The following is a 21,591-nucleotide window of genomic DNA, read 5'->3' as shown; positions in this document are numbered from 1 at the left end:
TAGCCAGGCAGGGCTGGCCGGTGGCACCACTGACCTGACACAGCCCCACGGCCTGAGGGCTTCTGGGCTTTGGGCACGGGCCCTGCCCGGTGCTCAGGGACAGCCACACGAGCCGTGTGAACGGGCTTTTCTTGGTGGGCCCGGAGAAAAGCGGTGACACCAACACTTGATACTGGCACCGACATTGCCACCGGTACCAATATCAACACCAGCACCAACACTGACGCTGACACCAGCAGCGACAAACAGCACCAGCCCTGGCACCAACATCAACACCAGCACTGACACCAGCACTCAGCATGGCACCCAAACCCATACTGACACCAGCACTGACACCAGCACTCAGCATGGCACCCAAACCCATACTGACACCAGCACTGACACCAGCACTCAGCATGGCACCCAAACCCATACTGGCACCAGCACTGACACCAGCACTCAGCATGGCACCCAAACCGATAGTGACACCAGCACTGACACCAGCACTCAGCCTGGCACCCAAACCCATACTGACACCAGCACTGACACCAGCACTCAGCATGGCACCCAAACCGATACCGGCACCAGCACCGACACTGGTACCTATACCCACACTTGTACCGACACTGGCACCGACATCAGCACCAGCATTGACACTGGCACTGAGCACCGCACCCAAGCTGATACCGGCACCATCACCGGCACTGGTACCAACACTTCTACCGACAGCGACATCGCCACCATCACCGACACCGGCAGCGACACCGACACCGGCAGCGGCACCGGCACAGACACCGGCGCCTCAGGCGGCCGCTGAGGGAGGGCGAAAAGGGCGGGAAACGACGGCGCGCACCCGAGGCGGGAAGGGGCGCGCGGGCCGGCGGCGTTGGCGCCGCCTAGTGGAGGTCCCAGAGGTCGCGCAGCGGCGCGGCCAGGCGCGGGTCCCGCGCGCGCAGCGCCCCCGCGTGGGCGTGGCGGAGCGAGCGCAGCTCCGTGAGGCGCCCCAGCAGCCGCGCGAAGCGCTGCGGGTCCCGCGGGTGCTGCAGCTTCGAGTGCTTGTACAGGATCCCCAGCAGCGGCTCCTGCAGCTCCTCCACATGGCGTTTGTCCCTCAGCAGCGGGCGGTCTGCGGGAGAGCGGCGGCACGGAGAGAGCGGTGAGCGGGATGCTCCGGGCGCCGCCGCCCCTCAGGGTCCGGTCGGCGCCGCCGCCCCTGAGGGGACGAATGGGAACCCCCCCGGAGCAAGTGACAGCTCGTTGTTGTCACCTTCCCAGCTTACCCGAAAAGAACACTGTTGTTGCTACGAGCAGAGCGTATTCGGTCTCGGTCACTTTGAGTTGCCCCATGGTTCTGTAGAAGTAGAATAGGGCGGTGATGAACTCCTCAGTTATGCCTTGAAAATGGAAAAAACCCAACATTTTTTGGTTAAAAAAACCAAGCCAAACCAAAACCAAAACAAAACAAAAAACCCAACAAAGGTGCAGAATGATGAGGTTGCTATTTCAGTGCAGAAACAGTTGCAGATCATTCATTGCCTGAAGGGTGCAAGGTGTCCCTCCCTGGATCCATCTGGATCGCTGTGTCCGGCTCTGGGCTCCTCAGGACAAGGACCATGGAGCTCCTGGAGCAGATCCAGCCGACGCTGTGGAGCTCGTGAGGGGACTGGGACATCTCTCTTACGAGGAAATGGTGAATGGTTGGACTCCGTGATCTTAGAGGTCTTTTCCAAGCTAAGTGGTTCCATGATTCTGTGAAAGGCTGAGGCAGCTGGGGCTGTTCAGCCTCGAGAGGAGCCCCAGCTGAGAGGGGCCCTCAGCCCTGGGTGTCCCTGTCTGCAGGGAGAGCAGGGACCAGCAATGGCACCAGAGGAACAGGCAGGAACTGATGCTCAGGAAGTTCCACCTGAACATGAAGAAAAACTTCTTTCCTGGGAGGGAGCAGATTGCCCAGAAAGGGTGTGGAGTCTCCCTAACTGGAGATATTCCAGACCCATCTGGAGATGAGCTGGTGCCATGTGCTCTGGGATGACCCTGCTGGAGCAGGAAGGTGGCACCAGGTGACCCACTGTGATCCAACCTCACCCATTCCGTGATTCTCTGATTCTGTAAATCTTTTAAGGCTTGGGGCTGTTCTATTGCATGAAATAGTTAACTAACTTTGTGAAAATGATGTTAATTGCTAAAATAATAACAAAGGTTGTATGGCAGTGTATAATTTTTTTGAATGTGTATATTACTCAAGGGATATAAGCAAGCCTCCCCCTCTTCCTGCCATGAGGATGTAATGCCAGTGTGCAATACCAGAGGAGGTAATGCCAGAGCAGCTGAAGGAAGAGGGAGAGGAGAAGGAAAGGGAGAGGAAGAAGAGAGGCATGGAGATGGAACAGTGGCCCTAAGGACAGTGTAGCTCAGTGCAAGAAAAGTAGGGCCAGTAAAGCAAAAAATTCACAATGTTTAGATTCTGAGACCTCCATTACCTGTGGTAGTAGTAGAAGTTGGCCTCTCTTTATTATGACACATTTCCATGGAATAAATATTGTTTTTATCAAGGTTCTGAACATGACAACATGTCCCATGATCAGAAAGTCTTACATGACCTGGAACAAGGCAGATGACAATTCCCAGTCAAGCTTAAAGCGATCTTAAATATTTGTCTGTATCATTGCTGCAAATGTGTGAATTTTTCCCAGACCCATGAAGGTATAAAATCCTTTTTGGCATCTTGATCCAAGTTCTTTGGTTGCTTTTTTATTGGTCAGGGTCTCTTGTGTTAAATTTGACACAATGTATAATATGTAATTAATACAGTGGTATCATCCCCTCACCCCACAAGGATGCAAGTCAAGTATTTCAGACCTACTTTCACTGGTTGATGGCTGGCACTCACTCATTCTTTGGTTGTAAATTTGGGCTGATCTCAAGAACATTGCCTCCACTGTGGACCCTTTCAGCAGAGCAATCTGGTCCTCACTGGCTAAACTCTCAAACCCTGCAGAGAAAGGTGCATGTTCAGGAGCAGGGAAGGCTGGGGCTGCCTTTAAGCCCTCAACATGATGTGAAAAAAAATCATTTTTTAAAAACAAATATCTTTACTGGAAAGGAGGAACCATAGTTAAATGATGCATGTGCCAAAGACTTGGGATCTTTCTTGCTAATCTGCAGGTTAGATTATTAAAAAGGGGGAAAAAAATAGGAGGGGGAAGTTTTCAGTGTTAAAAGATTCACAGGAATATACAAGTAAAAAATTTGGGAGTAAGCAAGGGGTTATCAAAACATTCTTCCTAATACATGATAAATATAGGCCTAACACCTGATAAATTTGCTGCATTGTTTAGTGACTGTGGATGCTCCATTAATTGTTACATTATTTTCTTTTTAGAAATTGTGTTCATCTTTTGACAAGCTCATTGTCTGCACTTGTAATTCAAGATCAAAGGAACTTTGGTGATTTTTTTTCTTAAACCTGATCAAAGCAGGATATGGAACACAAGCAAACAGACAGCTCACCCCTTCCCTCAGCTCTGCCCCACAGAGATGCTAAATTACATCAAATACCTGCTTTAGATATGGTGAGTGACCTTTGTCAGTGGGTTTTACAAAGAGAAGTTATCACCCTCCCTGTCAAACGGTACTTGGTCAACTTTACACTGAAATGGAGTGAATTTAATTGCATGTTCCCTTGTTCTTTAGAAAGGAAAACATGAATAAGAACACCTGGTTAGTCCCTTCTGTTCTGCCTTTTCCTTTGAAAGAACATCTGTTTTTTCCTTTGGTGATTATGATAAATTGTAAACTCAACTGGATTTCAAAGAATGTGGTGAGATAGTAATTCCCTCAAGGTGATATTTTGAGGTCCATGTGCTTCCAGAAAGTGTCTCTACTGTCTCCATGTCAGAAATAGAGAAGAAATCTAATCATAGCAAAGTTTTGAAGTGAAAGTTTCTAGGTTGTCCTCATGACACATTAGAAGTACAAATAATCAGTTTAAAGCCTTTTCTTAAAGCCTGCATTTTTCTCTGGTTCATGTCATCAGCTGGATTTGGTTCCTCTAATGTTCCCCAAAGGAAGGAACTCACCTGGGAGTCTTTTTGTGAAATCCACCAACACCTGGACATGGACAACAGCTGTCTCAGACAGGTGGAGGAAACTTTCTTCAGGACTTGCAGTTTCCTGTAGCTGCAAAAAGAGCGTTTGCACATTGGATGTAGCCAAGAGACATGACAGCAGTGACTCAGCAATGCAGGCTGGGGCTGCTGGATACCTACAAACTTCTTGGCTTCCTCAAGAGGAATTGTGTATTTTTGGTGTGCTGCTACAATGTGGTCAAGAAGCTGATGTTCTCCTGGAGTAAGTTCCATCTTCTCTGGGATCTGCTAAAAAAATAAGCCAATTGAGTCACAACACCTTGAAGTAAGAATAAGTGATAAAAAGAGATATTTTAAATAGAAAAATATCCCACTTTTCCAGATCTTGTTGTAGATGATACTTGCTTACTATTCAGTCCCTCATCTTCCAGCTTTATGTTGCAAAGGAAACTGCTCTTCTGCTTGAAATTCTTCCTGAGTCGCTTTGACTTGCACTGGACTTCAGTCAGCAAACCTGTGAGGTGTGAAGTGGCCATCAGCACTTGCATTTGCAATTAATTACAGTCTGAGGTCATCACTTTTATTAGAGATAACTCCAGTCTTGCATCCCAGAAGCTGTCACCTATAATGAACCATGTTTCCTAGAGAATGTGGCTGTGAGTTACTTATCAGGTGAGCTGATGTTCAGTAGCCACCAAAGGCCTGAGGGTCTGCAGGCATCTTTGTCCTTGTGGCTCTGTGACACACAGGCATCAGAATTTTTTATCAAAGCGCATCATGCCATTTTTATTTAATTTTTTTCTCTCAAACCCCAAAGGTCATCTGATCTGCTCACTGCTGTCCTGATAAGACTGGGGATATTTAGCTTATATTGCTAGTACTTCCTTTTTTTTTCCTTGTGCTGTCTTTGAACAACAGTTCTGTTAAGGTGAGGGGTTACTTCCCAAGCATTGTTGGCTTCTGCATACCAAGATGTTAAAGGTGCCACCATCCCCAAAGTTAATTTTCACAGAATCACAAGGTTGGAAGAGACCTTCAAGATCATTGAGTCCAACCCATTCCCCAACACCTCAGCTAAACCCTGGCACTCAGTGCCACATCCAGTCTGTTTTAAACACCCCCAGGGATGGTGACCCCACCACCTCCCCGGGCAGAACATTCCAGAACTTTATCACCCTTTGCATGAAAAACTTTTTCCTACTATCCAACCTGTATTTCCCTTGGTTCAGCTTGAGGCTGTGCTCTGGTTCTGTCAGTGCTGCCTGGAGAAAGAGCCCAACTCCACCTGAGCACAGCCACCTTTCAGGAAGTTGTAAAGAGTGATGAGGTCACCCCTGAGTCTCCTTTTCTCCAGGCTAAACAACCCCAGCTTATTCTACATTTTCCTACACAAAGCTTAGACCAGTATCATGGGGAAGAGATTGACTTTGGAGAAGGTTTTATCTGCAGTGATAAGCCAAGAATCCAGCAGGAAGGAGCACTCACACTCTGCCAGCATTCCCACAGCTCTGCACTTCTTGAGGCGGCACTCCTGGCACTTCCTCCTCATGTACATGTCCATCTCGCAGTGCCCCCCGCTCTTGCAGCGGTACACCGCCTTCTTGGTGATGCTGCGCCGGAAGAAGCCTGGCAACGAGCAGCAGCTTGTGAAAAACACCTTTACTTTCTTGGGAAAACGTAAAAAGTTTAATAAAGGACAATAGGAGACAAGGACCATAGGCCCAGTGCATCTTGGCACTCAGTTAAGACGACACTGTTACTTTTGGGGATACCTCTTAAATACCTTTTCCATTACATCAGCCTGTGGCATATTTATAGACTCTTATGTATATCTATAAACTAGTTTCCATTTTTCAGGGACTATTTTACATGGCTTCTCTTTGGGCCTTTTTGGTTTTTGGCTGTGGTTTTGGCTGTGGTTTTGGCTCCTTCTCTTTATCACAAGTTTGGGCCTTGGTCCACACTCTCTTCAGATGGTGAGTGCTGATATCTGTAGCAGATGCCTTTATCTTATGTTGGCTGGATGTTATCTTATTCAAGTAGGCATTTTAACACAAGTATACTTATATTAGCTATTTCACTACTATGTCAAAGTTAAATTAACAACAGAAATAAAAACTATATCTTTATAGCAAAGTTACTTTAACATCACACATATAAAATCCATTTAATGGATTTAATTTTAATAAAATCCATTTAATAAAATCCATTTAATATTTGTGAAAAGCCAATATTGTAATATGCATCTATAACAAGGGGATGGCTAGACCAATCGAAGGAGCTTTATCTCACAAGGATTTAAAAGTGTCCTCCAGATTTGAATGGTTGGGTTTTTTAAATGGAAACGTTACCTTGATTTTAAATCTGCTTTTTAAAAATATAGTTGTGTGGTTCTTTCTGACTAATATTAATTGACATTTTCCATACAAAGAATCATAGAATATGCTGATTTGGAAAGGACTCACGAAGATCACAAAGTCCATCCCCTGACCCTGCACAGACACCCCAAATCCCAGCCTGTGCATCACTGACAGCAGTGTTCAAATGCTCCTGGAGCTCTGGCAGCCTCGGGGCTGTGCCCATTCCCTGGGCAGCCTGGGCAGTGCTCAGCACCCTTGGGGGAAGAACTTTTCCCTTATATCCACCCCTGACACAGCTCCAGCCCTTCCCTCAAGTCCTGTGCCTGCTCACAGGGAGCAGAGATCAGAGCTGCCCCTCATGACTCAGCTCCCATACCAACAAGTTAAAATGTGATTAGCAAGTAATTACTACTTGCTTTTATTCACTTATAATAATAAGTGAAATTAATAACACTGAAACAAATCTCTAAGAAATGTTCATGAGAAAACCAGCACCTCCTTACACTGACACTATTCCAGTCATCAATGCAAACATGAGATGCTTAAAGTGCTCGTATTAAATACAGACTGAGAAAATATTTCTTCAAAGAGTGCTATAAAACTGTGCATTTGGAGTGAGGTTGTTGGATGGGGGGTTCATTAGATAAATTAACAGCCACTGTGGTAACACCAGCTCCAATCTGTGCGGGAGGTTGCACCGAGGCGCCGCGCCCCCGCTCACCTTTGCAGCCCTCGCAGGTCAGCGCGTTGTAGTGGTACCCCGAGGCCTTGTCCCCGCACACCACGCACAGCTCCTCCTGCCCCTTCAGCCTCACCGAGTGGTTTAACCGGGGCCTCCTGAGCCCCTGGTACCCGCCGTCCTCCCCGTGGGGAGCCAGGAAGGGGCCCTTGCTGAGCTCGCAGCTGCTGCCCACGCAGGGCCCGTCGGCGTACGGCGGCTCCAGGCTGTAGGAGCCGTACGGGGCCGGGGCGGGCTGCGGCGGCAGCGCTGGCACGGGCACGGCCGAGTACTGGCAGTACGGGGCAGCCTGGAAATCCGCGTCCTGCAGCTGGTAGTTGATGTGCTCCGGTAAAACATCTGTTCCAGGGGAAATGGAAAGTGCGCTGAAAACCTGGAGAATGTCTCAACATCAGCTGCTCCAAAGTTTAAAAATGTTTTGTAGATTTAGTAGCATGAATATTAGAGGAACATGTTTTCAGAGGGGCAATCTGACACATTCTATTTAAATTTAAACCTGTAATGTTCTTAAGTGAAATCTGAAATGTAGCAAAAATGGCTCAGTAACAGTTTGGGCAATATCATGTGGATTAGTGTTAGTAGATAATTGAATATCACTTGCCAAATGATGGCACAGTTACCTTCAGATCTTACACTTAAAGGTTGTTTTTATTAGTTGTCCACATTACAGTCAAATATGTTCAACAAGTGAATTTCTTAATGAATAAAGTGTTTGTTACTGATACATATCTCAGGCATCATTTTGAAAATGTTGCACAAGGGTCTGATAAAAATTGTGTAGAAATCAGAGAGTACTAAAAATTACTGTGACGGGATCTTAAAGTTGAACTTCAGAGGAGTAAAAGGCAGAGACTTGTTTTATTTAGTATTTTCCCACACATGTGTCTTTACAGTTATGAGATTTTAGTTTAGTAAAATGTAGGTACAGAATTACAAAGAGAGTTTCTTCCTGCCTTTCTGTCTGTTGAGTTTCAATTTTATCCAGCCTCCCTTCCATACCCACAGCTATACCAAAGAAAGCCTGTGCAACATGCATCATGTTTCATTCTTCCTTTGGGATTATTAAAATCTCTATAAAAACAAATTGGAAAGATTTTTTAAAACAGATTTTTTTTCCTTTTAGTGGGTTTTGGGTCCTGCCTTTAGTCTTGCAGAATCAAATTAGTTATTGCAATGATAGTTACATAAGATATAGAACAGGCATTATCTATTGGTAATGTATCTGGAATACTGTAATGAAACCTGTGTCTTCTCCATGCAGGTCAAAGGGAGACAGCATTGGGGATGTTTATATGGAATGTTGAGTCAGAATAATCCCATTGTGCTCCGAAATCTGTATGAGCACACAGTAATAGATTTCCATACACTTTCAGTACAAGCTTGGTGAGAGCTTTCAAGTGCATTAAAGATAGATAAATTAAAATGAAGGATAAAAAAAAAAAAGAAATTCTCCCAGGAGTTCATTTTGCTTTCCATCTCATTTTTGTGTTTCCAGAGTACAAAAGTTGCTTTACTCACCGTAGTACTGGATGGGCTCGGGAAGGCCGAACCCGTCAGGGACGGTGACAAACGTGTTGGCCATGCTCTGCTCCCAGCTGCACTGCTTCATCCACTCTGCTCTGAGACCAGCCTTTCAACAGCAACCTGGGAAAGGGGAAAGGAAGAGAAACATCCCATGGGAAAGAATTGCTAGGTAGGTTAGACACAGAGCCAGAAAATTACAGAATATGGCAGAGTTTTCAGATCATAAGAAAATCAGATGTCTGTGTGAAGTCACATAACACCCTCAACGAGACTACAAAATGTTTGAGTGTCCTGATATTACAAACTTGTAAAATTCTTTCCTAAGTTCCAAGTTATAGTTAGAAACGTTTTGCTCTGAGTTTTACACAAAACCATGTGGGGGAATTGGACTGGTAAATTGTCTAATTCAGAGAAAGTTAAAAGGAGCTTCACTGGATAGAATAAACTTGCTTTGGGCATGAATTGGAGCATTTGCTCTGGTGTATGTGTGGGGCTGTCCTGTTTGTGCACAAAGATGGGCTTCTAATGAGTTTATTTAATTCATGTTTTATCAGAGGTGAAGTAAGGGAAATAGTATGGAAAGGCCAGCATGGAATATCTGTTCTTCATCATGTAAGTACTCATTTATGCAGTAAAACTAAATTTTGCCTTGCTTAAGCACTGCCTTAACTACACTTTCTGTGTTCCTTTAACAGTGTAAAGTTTTCAGAGAAGACCAAAATATTGATTTCCTATGGGATGTGCTGCCTCTAAAGACCTTTCCACTGCCCCTTGGTCATTGAAGGAGCCTGGGCTCCTGGCTGGATTCACTGACATTCCTAAAAGTGCACTGAGAGCTCACAGTGACATGGTGAGAAGAGCTGCTGTGCTTGGAGTTCAAAACTTACCTCATTTTTCAGTAATTTGACTTATAAATTCAAATTGAGAGAAGTTCTGAAAATGTGTGCTCTAAAAACTATTAAAAGAGTTTTAAGGGGAAAAGAAAAAAGTCTGTAAGGACAGTGGCATGAGCTGGGTTTGAGTTTACACACCTACAGCAAACCTCTGGTGTTGCTTAGAATTGAGAGCTAACAGAGCAGCCATTAGAGGAGGAAGGAGGAATATTTTCCTTGCCCCCTTGTCCCTCTGCATGGGTGGGATGTGGCCACAGGTTAAACTTTTGCTGAGCCTCATGCCCACTGAGCAAGGGTTGTAAGAGACAACTTGCCCATGAACCACTCACAAGCTTTCCCTGAGCAGACAGGAAGGATAGAAAAGATGAAAAAGGCATGGGAGGATTTGGAAAATACAGCAAATCCAACTCCTTTAACAGGACTCTCTGCAGAATTTACAGCAAGTTGGGTTTAAAGGCCTTCCCTGAAGGAAGGGGTTTGTGCTACACCTGCACCTTGCTGGGGCTGAGACAATGAATGAATCAGCCCAGGGAATCTGAAGTCCTGACTGGTGAAACACCCATCCCTTCCCCCAGCCTGCACAGAGCCTGGCTGACCACTTTCGCTTCGTGTTGTCAGCAGAAGGTGAAAGGATGCAGTGAGGCTGGAATGCTGGGGGTTTGTTATCTCTGCTAGTAAATATTTGTTTGAGAGCAAAATAAGTCACTGAATCATGAGGTCTTATCAGTTAGATCAATTTGGCCTGGGCAAAGTCTACATTTTTCCCCAAAAATGCATGTTTGCTGAAGAAATGTTTTTCTGAATTCCAGTGGTTTCTTTAAATAAAAGTCCTAATTGAATAGTAGATTAAAAAAATTACACGGAGCCAGTCTAATAAAAGCAGTATATTGGGGGTATGAAGTACCAAATCTAAGGTGGTCGATGGCTTAAACATTCTAAAACTTGGAAGCAGATTTTCCTTAGGCAGAGTTTCCTCAGCTTAGGTACTGTATGAGAAAGGATTTGGCCCTTCTTACTGATTTTTATGGCTAATAACAGTAACCAGTTGCACCTAAAAGATTTCCAGCTTAGACTGAGAATTTGTAAACTGAAATCTTAAATTAAGAGAATTAAGAGGATGTTAGAACAGTGGGAATAGTAAATGCAATGGTTGTCTGAGGAATGCTCTACTGACTTAGAATGAGACATGGGTAAACATTAAGTGTTTCATTTTCTGACATTTCAGAATTTAGGGTTTACAAGCTTGTTCTTCTGATCAAACAAAGCATTGGGATTTTAAAGCAAAAAAAGAAAAAAAAAAAGAGAAAAAAAAACCAACAAGAAGAAGAGAATAAGATATGGAAGGAAGGAACTTCATTTCCTAGGCAAGTTTTGATTATTTATGAGTGACTGTGAGAGTTGTCTTTTCCAACCTTTGTCTCGCCCCTGGTGAGTGAGGCAGCAGCAGGGAGGCCTCCTCCAAACTGCAGCAGTCCCTGGGATTCCATGATCCATGTGCTGCTCTCCCCAAGGCTCTGTGGCCTTCCCAGACCCTCACACCTCATGGGACACTTCCCCAGCCCACACAGACACATTGATCTTATCCAGGCAAGGGAATTCTGCACGTGCCCAGCATGGTGAAGCTCCTGACACAAGGTACCAGACATGCCCAGGTGAGATGTCCAAAACAGTAACTGGAACACAGCTGAAGTAAGGATGGAGCAACAGGTTTGGATGCTTGGGGCAGTTGAAGCCATGCCATTCCCAAAACAAAATGTTTTGTGCCCCTTTTTCTCTCTTCTGTGTATCCCAATATAACCACATGTTTGTGCATGAGCGCTTTAAAAGGAAGCAGAAATCTTAATATGTTCCCAGAGAGGATGCATAAAGGTCTTTAGGCTAAAAAGTGGGAACAAAAGATGAATTTTTTAATCATTTCTTTTGTAGCATCCCAAACAGCAACACACTGGGAGCCTTGAGCCCTGAGTCACACAGACTGAGCTGACAGGAAATGTCACCTGTGTAAAGCACACGCTGCTCCTGCTTCTCCTTCTGCTGCTGGGCATTTTCACTTGTGAAGTGCTGAGCAGGTGAGGGGAATGGTGCTTTCTGGAAGAGGTGACCTACACTCAAGGTGTCTTAAGCATGTTTGAAAATGCTGTGCTTTTACAGGCTTGGTTTTGTCAGTGCTCATTTTCTGAACTATAAACCTTCAGTATAAACCACAGCGTGTTGATTCAAGGGCTTGGTTCCCCATCTCATGCAGAAATTTAGTTCTTAGCTCCAACTGAAAGACTTGACAATTTAACAAAAATGGGATCCACTAAAGAAAAAAAAAAAAAAAGCCATTGATTGATAAAAGTAAAGTAGAACCATAAATAGAATGTACATGTCCAGACTAGAATCTGAACTGTACATCTATTTATTTCTATTTATGGTGAAAGATGTGGGGTTTATCATTTTAATTGCTATAAAACCCCATATCATAAAGCAACATATCATCAACTTATCAAATTTATTGGGATACAAAATATCCTTCACGGAGCAGGGCTACAGGGAGCCCTTTCAGAGGTTGGTACTGACAGTGCTTTAGCTGCTATCGTAAATATTTTGACAGTTGAGTCATGGGGAAATTTCTTGTTTACAGGGAATTTTAGGAACTCAAGCTGAAGGTCTTCACCAGCTATTTAGCACACCTTGGGGCACGTTAGTGGTCACGTAGTGGAACTCAGAGCACGTTTCAGGCTCAGGTTTAATCACTGTACTTTGCTTGCAGCTGGAAGGCAAAGCTTATATTTTTTTAATTTGTGAAAATTAAACCAAAAACTGAAAAAAAAAGCAACTTAGCATAATCAGTGCCAAAGAGGTGTGATGCCAGCTAATTTATTCAATTTCACTCAAGCAATTCAGTAATCACTGCTTAATTACAGCATGATTTTGCAGGGGAAATTGTGGGATCACTTGATTGATCCTGTATGCAGCTTACACACATTATTAAAGATTTTTCTGTTCCTCCTGGTTTTAATGTGCCAAGAAGCTCCCCAAAGCTGCTCTTTGAAGAAATTCCACTTTTCTTCTTATTAAATGTGTTCCTTCCTGGTTATTATATTCTATATAACCATAATAGGAACTTATTATTAAACTCTTTCATTCATTCATATATATATATATATATAGATATAGATATAGATATAGATATACACATATACACACTTATTATATTCCATATAATAACCATAATAGGAACTGGCTTACTTCACCAATGGACTGCATTGCAATTATCTTGAAATTTTCCTTTGGAATTGTTATTCCATGAATAATTATTTCAAAAGCACAATTTTTATACAGTCTAAAATAAGAGGTTAGAGGTTGTTTGAAACTCACGTTTTTCTGGGTACTTTTGGGAATGGAAACAGATAATTGAATTTAAAAGTTGTTTTTCTTCACTCTGCGTGTCAAATGAAGTATTGTTGGAACAAACCCTTGGCAGTAGAATACCAGATTTAAAAGTGCATGCTTGCTGTTTTCATTTAGTCAGATGCTTAAAAAGAAAGAAAAAAAGAGGCAAAAAAGAAAAAAAGCACAGTGCCTGGACTGTTTTCACATGGCAAACTGATGTATGGCTTGAGCAGCAATTTCTACCTCAGAGCATGCAGAGAAGGGAGTGAAATACTCACGGTGCTTGCAGGGAGCTCCTCTCCCGGCGGGGCTGCAGCGCCGGTCCCAGCTCTGCTGCAGCTGGAGCCCAGCAGGCCTTTCCCTTTCCCTATTTATCAGTTTGTGTGCACAGCCCGGGCTCCAGACACTCGGCAGAGCCACGCCACGGCTCCGAGACACCAACTTCCCACACAGCTCCTCTGGGGTCGGAGCAAGGGCAGCTGCGAGCCCACATAAATCACATCACAGCTGGGTCATCAGGGACAGAGGCCATGGGGACCCTCACGTCACTGCTTCCCAGAGTCCTGCCTGACCAGCACTCACATTCTGCTTTCCTGCTAGAATTCGAAATTCTCCCATTTTGGTTGCTCCTAAGTGCCTGCCCAGCACTCAGATTCTGCTTTCTTGCTAGAATTCAAAATTCTCCCTTTTTGGTTGCTTCACGTTGACATCTCAGAGTGGTGATGGAAAATGTTCAATTCCCAAGCAGGGAAAATATTGCAGTAGTATTATTTGGAGATTTTTACATGACATAATGATTTAATTTGGAAAGGCTGGATCAGGCCAGGACCTCCAGACACCAAACACCTTGTCCTCTGTGTTCTGATCCAGATACTCCTCTGGCTCACTCTCAGTTCATTGGCAACCTCAGTGAACTTAAGGTCACATTGCCATTAACTCAGCAAAATTTCATTCTTAACCCCCTCAGTATTTCCTTTATTAGTAATTCCTAACAAATTAATATTGCAATTTGGTGTTTTCATTGTTTCCTAGGCAGATGTGACCTTTTGGATAGGGAATTTTCTTGTTAGGTATCATGCTGTTCCAGTGCTCCCAGCAGGTTGCTCCTCACTCCAGGAGGAGCTCACCTGCCTTCTGTGTAAGATCAGTTCTCCATTCACCTCAGGAAAAGCTGCTTCTGTTGAATACTGCATGGAATTAGATGGGAAAAGGAAAATACAATTTCCTGTGGGGTAACTTCCAGCAAAGTCACTTAAAATACTCTTTTGGGACAGCAGCTTTTCATGGATAAACCATCACCCTTCAAGGGAGGAACATATTTCTGTTCCAGGGGCTCCAGAGAAGATCTACCTTAGGCTGCTTATTTCCATGTACCATTTACGACTCTGTCTGTGGAGAGGAATGGCTTTCAAGAACAAACAGCATTGACTAATAAATGTTATTTGAGCATATTATGGGGCTTTTTAAGTTTTCAGATGTCCTGCATTGATCACGTGTGGTGATGGGAAGCTGCAACACAGTGATAATGCAGCAGAGATTAAGATAATGATGTTCTAAGCTTAATTATGCTCAGCACTTGTCTTTCTGGTAAAAGCAGCCTCATACAGAAACTTGTCAAGTTGTCAAAAAAGCTTCAATAGTAAAACTGAAGGCTTTACAATTGATATAACAAATATTTTTTCACAGAAGTATCTCTTTCACAATATCCCATTGACTTTTTCATCCAGCCTTTCTCATGAAAGTTGGAAAAGCAAGCAGAGGTTTGTGAAATATTGTGGTTAGCTTTTAAATGCTACTGACTTTTATTTTTAGCATTTCTTTCTGATAGAAGGCACCTTACTGATAAGCTGTTCAAATTAGCTGTAGGATGGATATTTAGAGCCTGTTGACTCCAGGGGACTTAAGCCTGAAGCCCAGCTTTTTAAAAGACATCAAATCCCCATTCCACTCAGTTTATAAACCCTGCTGGATCCAGGGTAAATTCAGTTTCTAAAATCAGTACATAAATAAGTTTATAAAATATCTATATAAAAGTTGTAGTAGAAGTGAATTGCTGTAACTAAGTATTAGCCCAAGGTTTATTAACTCCCACACTGTAGTAATGAAGCTATTTTGCATAATCATTAAGTGATTCAGACCAGGTGACTGGCTAAATACATATATTTATGTAAATACAGATATTTACATTATTTTAATAAACCACTGCTCCTATTCAAAGCTTAGCATGACAAAAATGGGAGACTTGAGGGCACACTTGAGTCACCTAAAATACTGCTGCAAAGAAGAAGAAAATAAACTCCTTTCCATGCTTGTAAATAATCAAACCCCAGAAAGGTTATTTAGGAGTAAGGGAGATTTAAATTACAAACTAGAGAAAGCAATTACTGTGGTAAAAATAGCACTGGAGCAAGTTCCTTGTACAATCTTCTCCACTGGCTGTTTTGAAGATCAGTTTGGGCAACCAGATTGAACTCAAGAAATGTTTTCTCTGAGTTGCTTTGGTTTGTAAAGAGGACTTTTTGGAAAGGGCCTTGGAAAGCTCTCTTCCAGCTCTGTTTTCTGTTATTTTTCTGTACATACATCAATTCTGTAAAACACTGCTGAAGTCTCTGGTCAGTAACATGCCCAGAGCCACTTCAGTGGCAAAGCAAATAATACCAGACTCCAAGCTTGCTTTACTAGCAGTAAGTAAACAAAATGTCACTCATAGACACAGCCTGAAAATGGGAGCTGAAGGACTTCCTGCCATGAGCCAGCATCCAGGAGTGGCACTGAAGTGGGGAATAAGGGACACACATGTTTTCCATAGAAAACGAGCAGATCTGGTGCCAGCAGCCTGACCTGGACACTGCTGCAGCACTTGTGCAGCCTCACTGCCAGCACTGCAAACTGGGAGCTCTGGGCAGCCAAAGCACTGTGGATTGGGCAGCTGGGTCTGATGGGTGAGGGAGCTGAGGGTGAAGGAAGAGCTTCCCTGGGTCCATACCTGCTGAGAGAGTCTGTTTTCAAGGTCAGCACAATTCTTTGTTCATCTGGACTGGAGGTTCTGGATGCCTGTGACTCATTTGGTAACTGAACAGTTAAAGGAAATCACATCCACTCCAGCTGGATCTTCTCTGCATAAATGACCCGTTTGGCTTGATCTGCTATTGGATTGTTTACGTAACTTCAGTAATTAACCACTATCAGCCTCATTAATGAAACATAAACCACCTCTCCTGCTCATTTATAAAGCATTTGTCAAACAAAACTCAAACAAAGGGCAGAATCTCAGCAAAGTAACAGCCCTCCAAGAGCTACTGAGCCCTGCCTGCAAGGCACAGCAGCCACTTTGTTGTTGTTTTTCAGTAGAACTGAAGCAGAAGTGATGGCATTGTCTATTGCTCTTGGCTAACTTCTCCCCAAGCCATCTGAGATCTGTCACATGAGGGCAAGGATGCCTGGACAACTATTTTGGCCATTTCAGTACAAAATACTGATGTTCCAGCTCATTACTGTAAATCATTAAATGATGAAAGCAAGAGTCAAATACTAAATGATTAAAGCCCTCAGAAAACAAATTGCTAATTACAGTAATTGTTGTTCTATGTGAGTTAAAGGTTATATTAAAACAATAATTATTTTATTACAGGATTAGATCTTTCCTGTTTGTAAACTGTTCTGAGCAATATTACAGAAAGTTGAATATTAACAATGCAGATCATGTATCAAAATGATCCAACCTAATCTTTACCTATTTTTGTGTCAGAGAAATAAAATGGTTCAGAGCCATAAAATACACTGGGGGACACATCCATGCCAAAAGTTTTGTCATCTGAGACCTTGGATTTCCTTTCCAATTTCTTGAGGAACTAATGAAAAAAACACAAGTTTTCTGTTCCCCCTCTCCTATTATTTATAGATCTTCCAAAGGTTCAGGAATGCTGACACTGTTGGGATTGCTCTTCATGGGTGTGGATGAACCTCTCAGTCCTGGGTGAGAAGCAGCACAAAGCCTTGTGAGTACTGATTTTGCCTGTTGGTGTTACCTTGCACAGTGAACAGCTCCCATTTAGCACTGCAGAGAAGAGTTCTTTGGTGTGAGATAATAGAAATACTCTTTGTTTTGCATCAAATGCATCAGACAAATCCTCACAATCAAATTGGATGAGAAGATGGAAGTTCTTGTTAAATTCTGAAATGCTTTCGTGGGATTAAATGATGAAATAGCAGACCAGAGAGGAAGAACAATTTTGGTCTTTTTGAGACTGATTTTTTCTTAATCATGAAGTCGTTGGATAGTTTCACCTTCCATTTTCTTACAGGCTTGTAAGGCCAATCTTGAAGAACTAAACATTGTGTCAAATTTTAGTCCAAGAGCCAGACTGCCTTAAACTCACCTGAAAATCTCAGGACGGCCCACAAAATGTTACTGTTTCTCCTGTTTATTCTCTTAAACTTAATCTGCAGTGCCTGAAGGCAGAGTAAGTACAATAAGCCCATCCATTAAATCTCCACAAAGTTCCTGGGTACCCTGACACCTCCCCCTTTCAGTACCCTCTGCCAAATCTCCTCTCCCTTGGCTGGTAGACCAAATTTGTTAATAAAATGCTCCAGCAAGGCCCAAGGTGGAAGAAAGCAAAGCCATCAATTAAGTTTGAGTACAATCCCAAGAGTTGGTAGTTCATAGAGAATACTCATAACTACAGGCACTGCAGGACTTTGTAGGTACAGCAAAGGGAAGCCAAAACCTCATTTCCATAAAGCAGATCTTGACACTGTGTTAAGCATTACAAAATAATTATTGTGGAATGCCTTGCTCAGCATTTTATCAGCAGAGGTCTTGCTGCTGAGACTGAATGAACTGGATGTGTCCATTTATCAATGATAATGTTTTTCCTTTTTTCCAGCCTGGATTCCATCTTGAGGACATTTGTTTTAACAGTAGAAAGAATATTAGACCCATAAGTGTGAGTGCTGTGGTGCAGTGGGTGACTCCTCAAGATTTATCAAAGCAAGATAATTAGGATGAACAATAAGACTGAGTTCCTTGGTAATAACTTTTGTCACAGAACAACTCTGCATTATGCCACGTTAATTCACCTTGAAGTATGGGCTGGGAAGTGCAAGAGGAGGATTCCTTTGGGCTCCTGGCCTGTGAGTCTCTGTGCTAAACTTTTGTTGAGGCAATACCAGTGAAATTGTGACAGTAGCTGAGAGCTGTCTTAACACTACCACTTCATTTGAAAAGCAAGTATTCAGAAACCGTTGGAGTGTGTGGTGTGAGATGGGGCTGGTTTGCTTTTCAAACAGCTGTAGCTGCTGAAGTAGTTGGGGTTTGGAGGAAGGACTTGTACTGGAAATGAGAATTGTCACATTAATTTTTAAAAATCTTGTGCCCAGCTGCATCACCATGGGAGACTTGTGCTTTCAGACACTTAGCCACAATGTTTCTACCTGTGTTGACTGCACTTACCATTAATATAATTTTACTGAAAATCCAAAAGGTAACCTAGAAATTTACCCTTTCTTCTTTTCTCTGCTTCCCATATCTAGATGTCACTCCATCTATCACAGACGTTGCCATTTGATACCAGTCTGTTCACAGATTCCCAGAATGGTTTGGGTGTGAAGGGACCTTAAATCCCATCTTGTTCCAGCCCCTGCCATAGCCAGGGACCTTCCACTATCCCAGGTTGCTCCAAGCCCCATCCAACCTGGCCTTGGACTCTTCCAGGGATCCAGGGGCAGCCACAGCTGCTCTGGGCACCCTGTGCCAGGGCCTGTCCACCCTCCCAGGGAAGAATTCCTTCCCAATATCCCATCTATCCCTGCCCTCTGGCAGTGGGCAGCCACTGACCCTTGTCCTGTCCCTGCAGTTCCTGATGAGGGGTCCCTCTCCAGCTTCCCTGTAGCCCCTTCAAACCCTGGGAGGGGCTGTGAGGTCTCCACACAACCTTCTCTTCTCTAGACTGAACAGCCCCACCATTCTCAGGCTGTATCCATAGGGGAGGTGCTCCTGTGCCCTGAGCAATTTTGTTCATTTTTGTCCATTTAGATTCCTTTTCTTTGTGATTTTCTTACTGTTAGCAAGAGCCTGCTCAGATGTTCACAGAACTCTTATGTATTTATCCCACCACAGAAATACTATTTCTGATTTTCCAAAGATGGCCTGGAAGCAGTTTGGGCTCTACAGCAGCATTGTTGTTCTGAGTGTCCCAGTACTCTGCTATCCAGCCTTCACTTCTGCTACAACAACCCCATGTTCTGTTTGACAAAATACAGCCATGTGGTTAAGAGTTATTAAAAGCATTAAAACATTAACCTCTTGTAACCCCATTTTTCACTTTGTACACACACATAAGTGTTTAATCGAATTGAAGTTAAACACTAAAAAGTTTGAGAGGCCAAATTTATACATTCTATTTAGTTTACACAGAATTGCTGTGATAAGCCAAAGGAATTACAAGGCACCCCTACTCAGAAATGCTCATCTGTTGATTTGTTTAAGCTCTGTTGCTACACACTCAAAGTTTTGGTGACAAGCATTCCCAGCATTTAAACCAAGGAGCTTTGTCCTGCTGGGATCCTCTCTGTATCCTGGCGCCACAGGAACTCACTCTGCTGTCCCTTGGAGCTGGACAAATGATTCTGTGTCCAGATCTGCTGGAGAGGGGCTGAACATGGGCTCAGGGCAGTGTGGCAGTGGTGTCAGAGACTCTCATCTCCCTCATCCTGGAATTTTATTCCTAGAAGCCAGAATGCCCCAAGGAAATGAACAGATCCTGAAATGACAGTCTGGTACAGCAGTGCTGCTCTCACCTACCCCTGCTTGTCCCTGTGGGCAGGGAAGGCCAGGATGACACCTCTGACACCAGGGGGAAGTGAGTGTTAAATCAGAATTATAAATACAAGAGCAGAACAGGCAGCTCAGACACATCCTGGTGCAGCTCCTGTGGGGATGAAATGATCCTACACACTGCCCAGACCATGGGTTCCTTCAGCTGATTTCCTATGGATGTGAACTGGAATTGCCAGTGCCCCATCTCTAAATGGCTCACTGAGTGCCTGAATTCAGTGGAACCTCTGGGACTGCAAGTTTGGTTTCACAGAAGTCCCTGTGTTGGATAAAGTGAAAAAGGGAAAGATGGCTCTGGCACACAGAGCTCGTTCCATGGAGCTGTGTCAGGCCTGCTCTGTGGAAATGAGTGCTCTGGGAGAGGCTTTGGAGGCAGGCACAGAGCTGGGAATGGGAGCAGAGGGAGGCAGCAGCAGGTGCTGAGCTGCACACAAGGGTCATGTGAGGATGTGGGAGTGGGACAGGGGAAACCAGCGCTGGCCATGGCTTAGGGATGATGTGCCCATTTTGGGACTGCACCCAACTGTCCCAACCTTTATCCAACTTGTTCCATAGCCAGGATGGTCCACAGAGCAACATTTGTCAGTTTCCCAAGTGTTCATGACTTGCCTATTAGGAAAGAGAAACTCTGATAAACTGTCCTTTCCAGTATTCTCTAATAAGATGAAAAACAGGGAAGGACCAGAAGGTGAAATATGCTATAACCATGGTCTGGGCTTTTATTTCCACACTAGCGGAAGGATTACATTTCCCAAATTTGCAGAATAGCTCTCATACTTTACTAATTAATCTGATTCTGATGAAATATTCCAACTGCAGCTGCTTGCCCTGTTCTCTTTTGCATTGTGTGCATGTTTTGAGATTGTTGCTTTTATAAAATTATCTCATTCAGCACTTCTGTACCAGGCTTAATTATCTCTGGGATCATACAGAACCTTCATCTGATAAAGCATCCTGGAGTTTTCTCATGTGTCTGTGTGAATAAGGATTTAAATTCAAAAGATGATTCAAATCAAAGGCAGACCTGCTATTATTGTTGAAAACATTGTTAATGAAGTCGGTGCCATTGAACAAAACTTTGTGACACGAAGCCTCAAGGACAGCCCGGATCACCAACAGTAGCTTCAGTTAGCAAATAAGAATCAAAGCAGCGAGTCAGCATTGCACAGCTTGTTATTTTGAGTGGCGGATGTTTACTGTTGGAAGGGACAAACAGCGGGATCAGATAAGATGGGAGCCCCGCAGATCCCAGCCGGGATTGATCGCGCTGGGAGGGAGCAGCCGCGGAGATAAGCGGGACCCGGGGTCAGGGCTGCCGGCCCTCCGCAAACAGCCCGTGCCGAGCAGCGGCCTCCCGGAGCCGGCCTTGTCCCGGGCTCCCCCGACCGCGCCGGGGACGGGCCGGGGCCCTCGGGGCACGGGGGCTCGGACACGCGGGACGGCGGCGTGGGAGGGGGGCACATCCAACTGGGGCAGGCGGCTTTGGGACGCCGTGTGCCGGGGGAGCGCGGTGTTCCCTCGCCTCAAAACGCCCCCAAACACCCCAAAATCAGCCAAAGCTCCAGGGCTGCGAGCACGCCCCGGGAACGGCGGCGTCAGTCCCGGCCCCGCCCCCGGCGCTTGGCCCCGCCCCAGACCCACGAACTGGCTTGGTGGCCCTGCCCCCCTCGCTCTGGCCCCGCCCCCCGGCCCGGCCGTGGCGCTCTGGCGCCGCCAGGCGAGCCCGTGGCAGATCGGCGGGCTCGCGCCGGCTCGCGCCTGCGCACTGGCAGCGCCGTTGCCGCGGGCGGAAGCG

At 44.6% G+C, this 21,591-nt stretch overlaps 1 protein-coding gene across 1 annotated transcript; it reads right to left on the bottom strand.

Annotated features, from left to right (window-relative positions):
- Positions 1–280: 280 nt before the first annotated feature.
- Positions 281–13,523, bottom strand: LOC132338421 (bile acid receptor-like). Its single transcript, XM_059867894.1, has 11 exons — positions 13,237–13,523; positions 8,682–8,807; positions 7,146–7,502; positions 5,550–5,690; positions 4,439–4,578; positions 4,245–4,349; positions 4,056–4,155; positions 2,840–2,968; positions 2,457–2,576; positions 1,260–1,373; positions 281–1,105 (listed from the first exon to the last, which is right to left on the bottom strand). The coding sequence occupies exons 2-11, from the start codon at positions 8,770–8,772 to the stop codon at positions 876–878; spliced, it is 1,527 nt and encodes a 508-aa protein (XP_059723877.1). The 5' UTR covers positions 8,773–8,807; positions 13,237–13,523; the 3' UTR covers positions 281–875.
- Between the last annotated feature and the right edge of the window lie 8,068 nt (positions 13,524–21,591).

Source organism: Haemorhous mexicanus, chromosome 25, assembly GCF_027477595.1.
Source record: "Haemorhous mexicanus isolate bHaeMex1 chromosome 25, bHaeMex1.pri, whole genome shotgun sequence".
Taxonomy (NCBI): Eukaryota; Metazoa; Chordata; class Aves; order Passeriformes; family Fringillidae; genus Haemorhous; species Haemorhous mexicanus.
This window is presented reverse-complemented; position numbering and strand designations above follow the sequence as displayed.